General features: G+C 49.2%; 1 protein-coding gene across 1 annotated transcript in view; it reads right to left on the reverse strand.

Moving 5' to 3' along the window:
• Tbc1d22b (TBC1 domain family member 22B) overlaps positions 1-10,263 on the reverse strand; it is a 56,268-nt gene that overhangs the window by 18,403 nt on the left and 27,602 nt on the right. The window contains exons 7-8 of the mRNA XM_005360322.2: positions 8,907-8,972; positions 6,545-6,659 (exon numbers count right to left, since the gene is read on the reverse strand). Coding sequence (XP_005360379.1) covers positions 6,545-6,659; positions 8,907-8,972 — 181 coding nt within the window. The remainder of the gene's footprint in view (positions 1-6,544; positions 6,660-8,906; positions 8,973-10,263) is intronic.

The raw sequence follows: 10,263 nt of genomic DNA on the forward strand, positions 1-10,263 counted from the left end.
ACAGGAAACCCAGCAGTGGAGTCTCCAGGGAGCACTTACATAAAGGGATACCACTTGGCTCAGCACTCCAGCTATCTTTACATGGCTGCCACTGGGAGGACTTCACACACTCCCTGCCTGCCTCTCATACCAGAAGCTGCTTCTAAAAAGAGCTGAGGTCCCAAGCGGGACACATATCCAGAGAGTCCGTGTCAGTTCCACTCCTCATGGCACAGACTACCGCAATCAGAGCTCTTCACTGTGTAATTTGCAATGGGCAGGGAACCCAGGTGTTAGCAGTCAGTGTGGAAAAAGGCGGAGGTCCTGGGGATCTCTGTCTTGTTTCAACAAAATCTGGACAAAACAGACCTAGAAATTCCTCTTTATTGGCTTCCAACTGCCTCATTGTCTCTCCAGCCACAACCTCCCAGAGTCATCAGAATTACTCCACCGCAGTGGAAGCTGCCCAAGCCACAGTGAACCACCTGGTCCACCTGCACCTACAGGTAGGCCTACAGGGACGCCTACAGGGACGCCTACAGGTACACCTACAGGTATGCCTACAGGGACACCTACTGGGATGCCTACAGGGACACCTACAGGTACACCTACAGGTAGGCCTACAGGGATGCCTACAGGGACGCCTACAGGGACACCTACAGGGACGCCTACACCTCTCTCTCTCTGGGCTACTGTTTTGAAGGGGATGATGTGGCTCCTGAGTGACCACTTCTCCCAAAAAATGGTCAAGAAGCCAGAGGGCATTTTGTCACCACAAAACAGTTAAGATGACATGTCACAAAATCTAGCAGTCCCTTCCTGCCTTTTTCAGTTCAGCATCTGTTCTCCCAACCATAATAAAAAAATAAACATGTATTTTTTCCTTCACTCCAGGATAGTGGTTCTCAACCTTCCTAGTGCTGTTACCCTTTAACACAGTTTCTCATGTTGTGGTGACCCCCCAACCATACAATTATTTTGTTGCTACGGCATAATTTTGCTGCTGTTACAAACTGTAAACATGATGGGAGACAGAGGCTTGTCAAAGGTCACAACCCACAGGTTGAGAGCCGATGCTCCGGGACAATTTTATTAGCATTTAAGAGAAAAGTAAGAGGGGCAAGCTGCAAATTCTAGCAGCTTCCAGGAGAAAGGAGATGGAGAAGGGGGGAGAGAGCCACTCTATCAGCAATGGAGCCTGACAAGCAGTCACAGCAAAGGAAAGGGGCCTCAGAGAGAGACTGAAGAAGTTCACCCACCAGCTGAGACGCTGGGAGGGAGGTCTTTCTGAAGGTATAATGCCCACACAGCAAGCTTCACCAACCACACAGATGCACAGTTCTGTTCTGGTATTTTCCTACAACTGTGGTTAACAATAGCAAAATGAGGGGGTGGGGGTCCACGACATAAGAGTTTCCTCCTCAGCCACGCCCTGGTGGACCCCACGAAAATGCCCTGGGTCCTGACCTCCAGCGCTGCAGACTGGGATTGTTCACTCTGGGGCTCCAGATAACTGTAACCACAGAACCATGCCTTCCCAGCTGCGTGCACCAGGACATGCTCCTTCCGCAGCGGAGCTCCACCCACAGTAAGAACAGTTACGGATGGCTGGTGCTGTCATTCCCAGTTTCTCCAGACTGTGAATGTTCTTGTTCTGTCTTGTGGGACTTACAGTTTCCATTCTCTTTGAGCAAATGTCTAAGAGTGGAAGGCAGGATGCTTTGTTTGCTTAGGGTCCACATCCCAGCTTCTACGTGTCCACCTCCATGATATGGGAGACCGCCCTGACACTCACTGGGTATAGCCCACAAGTGTGATATACTGCCCCCCAGTGGCCACGTCTGACACAATCCCACTACCTTTGGCGCATTCTGTGCCTAAACCATGGGATATGGGTCTCAGTCTATGTATGTGTGAAGCCACAACGAAGGCATGAGAGGAGGGGAGATCTTCAGAGTCTCTGGCCTCCAAGCATGAGAAGGGAGAGGGAAATGGTGACATATGAAGTGCTACGGGAGAAAATAGCTCAGCTATGGGGTACTACTAAGTTCCAGGAGGGCATGATGGGACAGTACGCCTTGGGGTCTTAGGGAGGATGACTATCAGGAAGCAGTCACTCAGGGGATAAGGAGGTAAAGGCATGATAAGGCTTCAGGTTTAAAATGTTGATTCTAGAAGCCTTGCCACCAAGCCTGAAGATTTGAATTTGATCTTGGAATTCACATGGTGCAGCTAACTGACTCCTTCAAGATGTCCTGTACCAATACACATACACCCCATACAGACACACACCATATACACACCACACATACACACACACACACCTTAAATCCCAGCACTCAGGAGGCAGAGGCAGACAGATCTTTGTGAGTTTGAGGCCAGCCTGGTCTACACAATGAGTTCCAGGATGGCCAGAGTTAAAGTTTCTGTCTCAAGGAAAAAAAAATTAAAAATGCTGAGCTGAGGGAAGGAGGCAGAGAGCAGCACTCACAGAGCCCACGTCAAGCTGGAGAAGCTTGATTTTCAAGCTGGAAAGGGTCTCAGGACGGGAACCGCATGGACAAGCCCCTGTGAGTGGCTGAAATGGAAGCCGGGAGCAGATACAGTGAGCTGAGAAGCCAGCTCTGCAAGTGCCTCACTCCAGGCCTGTGGAAGTCAGGGCACAGCAGGGGAGAGTGAAGTTCAAGAAGCAGTTAAGGGGCTGCAGATGGGGCTCAGGGGCAGACTGTCTGCTTAGCGTGTACACTGCCCTACGCATCAGAGCTGTCTGGACACGCTGAAGTGACAAAAGTGGGTTCTGAACTAGTCTTAGCACTTCTGACTTCAATGACAGGCATTGTTGCCAACTCAGTTACAACACGGCCAGGTTAAGGAAGGGGGGCCAGTTACTCCAACACTCAGTCTGAGGAGTCTAAGTAGGATGATTGACAACTGCCTGCAGGAAACTATTCCCTCTTTTCCACCAAGCAAAAGGAACTTGGGGACTGTAAACTCGGAATAGACTTTCCAGGATTATTACTGGGTGTGTCCATAAAACTGGGTTCAGACAGGAGACATAGCTTAAAAACCACACACAGTTACAGGATGGTGTTAAACAGAAACAGTGTGCAGGGCTGAGCTCACCTCACAGCACGGGGATCAGAGCTTGGATTCCCTAAAGCCATGGAGCTGGCTGGGGGCAGCAGTTCACCTGTGGACAGAGAATCCCAGAGCAAGCTGCCTAGGGAGACCAGCCATATCAGTGAGCTCTGGGTCTGATGTACAGACTGCCTTTTGAGTACGGAGGAAGAGTGACCAAGGTGCTCCTCAATACCAACTTCAGGTCTCTGTATGCAAGTACATGTGCACACACAAGTACACTCACTTGCACATACACATGCTCACACACACGTACCCAGACATACAAACATGGATAAACGCACGCATGCACACACGAAAATGGAAGAGAAAAAAAGACCCGTGCCCTTTTACCCTTCTTCCTCCATGCTGGCTGGAATGTAGATGTAATGACACACATATGTACTCTGGATATTGAGTGAGAAGCTACATGCTGAGGATAAGACAAGAGAGATGGGTGTGGGACCTTTGTGCCCCAGACTACTTACCTGTGAGAGACAGGCTCTGCTGTCTTACTTAAAGCACTGTCGCATGGAACAAGTTAATCCTGATCCTCTCTGACATACGCAGGGAGAGATGGTCCCACGGGAATGGGCGTGAGTCAGAGGTCTGGGAGGGACTTCCCTCCAGGAGTTGTAGTACTATCTGATCATGCTTCTAAGCAATCTCCAAAGGAATTCCAGCTGGCTTGCTTCACACGGAGAAAGAGAATGAAGCAACTTGACCACTGATTATTTTGCTGGAAAGAAAAGGCTTCTTATGGTAGGCCATGGTGGGCTGGCAAGATGGCTCAGTGGGTAAGAGTTCTTGCTGCTGGGCATGACAATAGAGTTCGGTCCCCAGAACCCATATGGTATAAAGGGAGAACCAACTCCCATAAGCTGTCCTCTGACCTCTACACACCGTGGCATGCACACAGAGACACACAAAACAAATGATTCAATTTTTTTTTTTTTTGGTTTTTCGAGACAGGGTTTCTCTGTGGTTTTGGAGCCTGTCCTGGAACTAGCTCTGTAGACCAGGCTGGTCTCGAACTCACAGAGATTCGCCTGCCTCTGCCTCCCGAGTGCTGGGATTAAAGGCGTGCATCACCACAGCCCGGCATGATTCAATTTTTTAAGAATAATAAATTGGATGTGTCTCAAACCTGCTCTTCCATCTGACTTCCTTATCACTTGCACACGCCCACACGCCTTTTTCTACACACCTGCACACGGGAGCTGATGCTCACTTCCTTAGTTCAGAGCTGGACTGACAGGATGTGCAGGACACCACAGTCGTGGGGAACCCCTCCAGGACTGTACGCTGGGCCTGGCACAGCTGGCTTCTGCGGTAAAAACACTGCTGGGGCCAAACTAGCTGTGGACAATCTCTCCACCAACTCCAGATGGATCCAGTACTAGGTTTGCTGCTTTCAACTCTTGTGAACAATGACAGAGCACAAAGCAAGCTAGGGCGCTAACTGCTAATTTATAAAAGCCAGAGAGGGCCAGTAAGATGGCTCAGTAGGTAAAAGTGACAGCCACCAAGCCTGATGACACGAGTTCAAGGTACCACTAGTGTCCTATGATCCCCACAGGTGGCAAATGCATATACACACACACACACACACACACACAGGCACGCAGACACAAACTAAAGATTGCTTTTAAAAGGAGTAGAGAAAGATAAAGAAAAGGCATGTAGTTTATATATAACGTTGAAACAATCTGCCATTTAGCTGGAGTAATTTTAAATCCTAATTCCTGACATACAGGAAAACAAAGTATTAATGAGAGAGAGAGAGAGAGAGAGAGAGAGAGAGAGAGAGAGTCTTTATGTTTGGTTTTCAGCACCCACATGGTGGCTTACAACATCTATAACTCCAGTTCTAGGAGAGCCAACACCCTTCTGGGCTACACAGGCTACATGTTGCGCTGATACACATGCAGACAAGGAAAACACTTAGATACATGAAGTAATAAAAGTATTTTCTTTTTATAAAGAGAGGCATACACTGGGTAGAGAGCTGGCTCCTTAGCTAAGAGCACTTCCTCTAGCAGAGGGCCAGGGTACAATTCTCAACACCCACACTAGGCAGCTGTCAAGCCCCTGTAACTCCAGTGCTAAAGGATCTGCTGCCCTCTTCTGGCCATTGAGAATACCTACACTCACATGGTAAACAGACAAGCAGCCCGTGCACATATACAATAGTCAATTTTAAATGTTTTAAAGAATCATCAAGGACCACGGAACTATGCTCCCTTCTCTGACATGGGGGCTGTGCAGGTGGCGCCATTAGATCCCAAGGATAAGGCTCTAAGGTCAGCTGTGATCATGTCATGAGAAGAACAAAGGCACTAAAGTCAGAGAATCTGCCTTAGAGCTTGTAAAACTCATTAAGTCGCTCAGATTTTGAAATAGGTTGAGACGTCTGCCTTACAGAGCTGCTGGGCCAATGTGATAAGCACGACATGGCACTGTGCAATGGTAAAGAGCTTTAATTCGGGAGTGGTGCGTTCCGGGTTCCTTCCAGTGTTCTTTTCTGTCAGTTAAGACTCTTGCTTGTTTCTTCACTTGATCTTTAAGACAGGATTTCACTGTGCAGTCCAGGCTATAACTTGGAACGCCCAGCCTTATACTGAGGTCATAACTGTGCCACCCGATTGCTCCTTCACACACTTCGATTCCAACAGCCTTTCTCTGTTCCCTTGACAAAGAGAACAGCACTGGGCACCCATGGGTTTTCTTGAAATCCCTAAGCACAGAAACTGAGGAAATCCAAGGGAAAACCAAACTCTTTGGCTCCTTTAAGAGTCTGCTTGAGCTGGGCAATGGTGGCGCACACCTTTAATCCCAGCACTCGGGAGGCAGAGGCAGGCCAGCCTGGTCTACAAAAGCAAGCTCCAGGACAGATTTCAAAGCTTCAGAGAAACCTTGTCTCGAAAAACCAAGAGTCTGCTTGAGGACTGGAGGAAGAGGCTGTGGCTGTGGATAAGCCTCAGCATGGTCAGGACAGAAGAGGAGGGGGACAACAGGGTCCCAGGGCACCTTCTGGCCAACCCCGCCCTCCAGCATCCTCTGCATGCCCACAACCTACTCCCGAGATCCAGCATGGATGCTGGTACTTAACCTCAAATGTCCACATGGGCACTGGGTCTGAGACACATCTGGAGAACCCTAAAACTAACCTGATTAAGCCATCAAGCTCTTTTCCTGAGAAGAGAAGGGTGCCTGCTTGACTGCCATCCTGGGGAAACCAGTCTTTGTAAGTGAGATGGGTGATTGTCTCACGAGATAAGCTCCAGGCTGCCTCTGCTGCCCAGACGCTCTGCTCTGCGTATAGCAAAGGGCTGCCTGCCTCGTGCTCAGCAAGACACTGCCATCAGCAGCACACTTGGGAAGACAAACAAGCAGATGGCTGATAGCAAAGTGACAGCACATTCAGCATGGTGGTAGTGCTGCTTACCCACATATTCCGAGAGGAAGACGACAAAGAACGGAGTGACCAGGTCATTGATCCCCTGGACATAGCCACTGGCGGGGTGTCGGATGGCCCAGATAAAGAGAATTCTTTCAAAGATCTAGGAAGACAAGAAGGAAAGGGGACATGTTAATCTTTGGACATACTTCTCCCTCCACTTACCACATCACCATCTATTTTGGGATCAGTGAAACGTTTTAGGGAGATTTAAGATGCTGTGGGACAAAGGAAGGGAAACGCAGAGAGCTGGAACATGTGCGCTGCTCTGCTCCAAACTCCTCGCCCTCTGTCTTTTCAGTGCCTGGGGACCACATCGTAAAAACTGGAAACAATGGTGCTGGAGATCACAAACTCAGCACTTCTCTACTTCTGGGAGCAAGGTATCGCACAGGCCAGCTCTGGTCTTTCTGAATCTTCCCTGTCACTAACGAATTAGAGGGAGCAGCACTCTCCACCACTCTCTCTCTCTCAGTGGGGGGAAAGAGGTCAAGACTCAGTTCTGTATGAGGCCCTGGGTTTGATCCCCAGTGTCACAAAAATCAAACAACTGTCTCCATGGCAGCCCTTTCCGAAGGACTTATAAAGGCACCCGCCACTCCAAAGTCTCAGCCTCGGTGACTGGCTTTTACAGGGCCAACTATACAAAGCTGGCAGAGCCTCTTCAGGAGAATGAGTGATGGAGATGCACACACATCATACTCAGAAGGTGCAGACAGATGCAAATGAAGACAGGAAGCCCGGCTGCATGGGGGAAACACAGGCTCTGCACTGTTAGGAGGGTCTGCAGTTACTGCTCCTCAGGGAAAAGATGAACCTGAAGGGTTTCCCACACCACTTCCCCACTACTGGGGCAAGTCGGACTCTCTACACATGATGCTCAAGCATCTTTCAGCACTGTGGTTAGGGTTAGTGCCCTGCCTCTGTTTGCTAACAATGACCACACCCTCCCTGTACACAAGGGTGGCACGAGCAAAACTGAAGAGAATAAAGCATGACTTCCACCTTGGCATCCAAGCTCCACTAGTGGGGACGCCCGTTAAGCCACTGCCCACATCTCTAAAACGAGAGCTGGCATGCAGGGGTGAGGCAAGAATCTCAACATCGCAAGGTGGAAGGAGGAGAAAGCAGGGCAGAGCCTCAGAAACTGAAGGGAGGAAAGAAATGCATTTCAACTTCCTTTGTGCTGCACCTCAGAGGCGCAATGACGGCATCACCCCACAATCTTCCCTTTGGTGTTGAAAAGTTACGACAGATCCCGGCAGGAGAAGTATCTATACTTAAATGGACCCATAAACATTATCCAAAGCCATAGATTATCCTTCCCATCATCCCTCTCTATTGTGAAGAGAACGCAAAGCTCCCTTCAAAAGCCCCGACACTCCATGTCCTGACTGCAGGAGAACCGCAGAGGCAGCCGCTGACCTCATGAGGTGATCATCCTGGCTGGAGACAAGTTAAAGGGTCACTGGACCCTTCCATGTGCTCCGTTACCTTGAGGTCTTAAACATCACTACCAGTGCCACTTCTGGATTTAATTCCAAAGGAATTAAATATTAAATTGAAACATATTTGCATACCCATGCTCAATACAGCATTAATCACCACAGCTGAACGGGACACGTAACCCACGCGTCCATAATATGTGCTATATTCGTGATGGAATATTAGTAATGATGATGGAATATTTAAAGTCGAAGGATGGGTGGAGAGATGACTCGGTGGATAAAGGGACACCTGTTGACAAGACTGATGACCAGGACCCACAGAGTGGAAGGAGAAAACCAACCTTTGTCAGCGGTCCCCTGTGCCCCCAACCCCCACAACACAAATAAATAAATGTAATACAAATTTTTAATGAAGGGAGTTCTGACACTGTGAATTCTGCCAGACCATGAATGACAACTGCTATACATTGTACTGGAGGTCTGGAGTGCTTACATCATACACAAGAAACAGAATGATGGCGGCAGAAGAAAGGGAATTATTATTTAATGGGTACCAAATTTAAGTTGGGAAAATGGAAAAATATCTGGAAATGCATGGAGTGCCTGGATTTGGGTACTATTAATTACCCACTTTACACAAAAAGGAAGAGGGTGGCAAATTGATGTTATATATATTTTATCACAAAAAAAAAATCACCATTTTAGCTTTAGAAAGTATAACAAACCTGAGAACAGGAATTTTAAGGTAGGATGCTGACTGCCTCCAGCCTCGGGCCAAGCACTACTTGGTTCCCAGGCCTGTCATGAAGGGCAGATGAGAATATGTGAGACCTTGGACATGAGGCACCAAACAGGAGCCACTGGCCCCAGGCAGGAGAACCAGACAGTAGGGATCCGCTCACCTCCTGGACGAGCGGCTGCTGGAACAACGGGATGAGAGGATTTGTCCTTGGAATGTCAATGTGAATCTGAAAAACAGAAGCCACAGCCCAAACATAGGGTCAGAGTGTCTAAGGTGTCAATCAAAGGAGCGCTTAGAGCACAGTTTGGCTCTAAGAGACTTACCGACACAGACAAAGCCCAGCTAGACCCCATGTTACCCTCCAAATAGGCCACTTCATCAAACAGAAGGCTTCTTGCCTGAGGCCGCCCGAGGCGCTCCTCTGGTTCTCTGAAGTTGGATTAACTCTGAGATGGTACCTTTTTACCTTTTGACCACGTATGCACCCCTCTTTCAGGATCTTACTCATTCATGATTCCTAAGAGTCTAGTGTGGTGGTGCAGGCCTGTATTCCCAGCACTTAGGAGGCTGAGGTCTGAGGACAACCTGGTCCACCAGGCCAGCCTAGGCAACATAGTGAAACTCTGTCTCAAAAACCAGCTCTGTGTGTGTGTGTGTGTGTGTGTGTGTGTGCGTGCGCGCGCGCGCGCGCGCGCGCGCGCCCATGCACACAAAAGTAATTACAGCCTTCCTGTAATCCCAGTACTTGAGAGACAGAGGCAGGAGTTTGAGGCCAGCCTGGTCTATGAAGTGAGTTATAGACCAGCCAGTGATACATAGCAAGACCCTGTCTAAATAACAAATAAAACCCACAACTACGGCTAAGAATAAAAAGCGCTCCAACTGTTGCTAAGAATGTGCTGGAACAGGAACCAGGACAGGACTGCTCATGAGGTCAGCAAGGACAGAGCGTCAGGGCAACTGGCTTCAGTCACCAGAGTCGAAGCTCTCACTTCTGCGCCCATGAGGTCATGTAGTTAGCATCAGCTCTGAGGCCTTTCCAGTGCCCTAAAGACATTGTTCACATCAGAAGAAGTCATGAGGTTTCTGGGGACAGCCATGCACCTCTCCCTCCTGTGAGGCTGCCGCTGGCAGACACTTCTGCAGGTCCTAGGACTTCTGCAGGCAGAGGGTGCTGAGTGGGCACTGTAGCAGTCACAGGGCACACTGGTGCCAGTCCAGGTGGGACTCTCCACTTCCGAGCCTTCTGTCTCTGCTGTGTGTCCATGGCCCCTAATCCGCAAGGGATAGTCAACCGTGCCTTTGTGACCAACTCCTACATCTACCGGTAATCCAAGAGGGATGTGTGTGTGTGTACGCACCTGTGTCTGTGTGTCTGTGTACGCACCTGTGTCTGTGTGTGTGTACGCACCTGTGTCTGTGTGTGTGTGTACGCACCTGTGTCTGTGTGTGTGTACGCACCTGTGTCTGTGTACGCACCTGTGTCTGTGTGTGTGTGCGCACCTGTGTCTGTGTGT

This window comes from Microtus ochrogaster, linkage group LG2 (genome assembly GCF_000317375.1).
Source record: "Microtus ochrogaster isolate Prairie Vole_2 linkage group LG2, MicOch1.0, whole genome shotgun sequence".
Classification (NCBI taxonomy): domain Eukaryota; kingdom Metazoa; phylum Chordata; class Mammalia; order Rodentia; family Cricetidae; genus Microtus; species Microtus ochrogaster.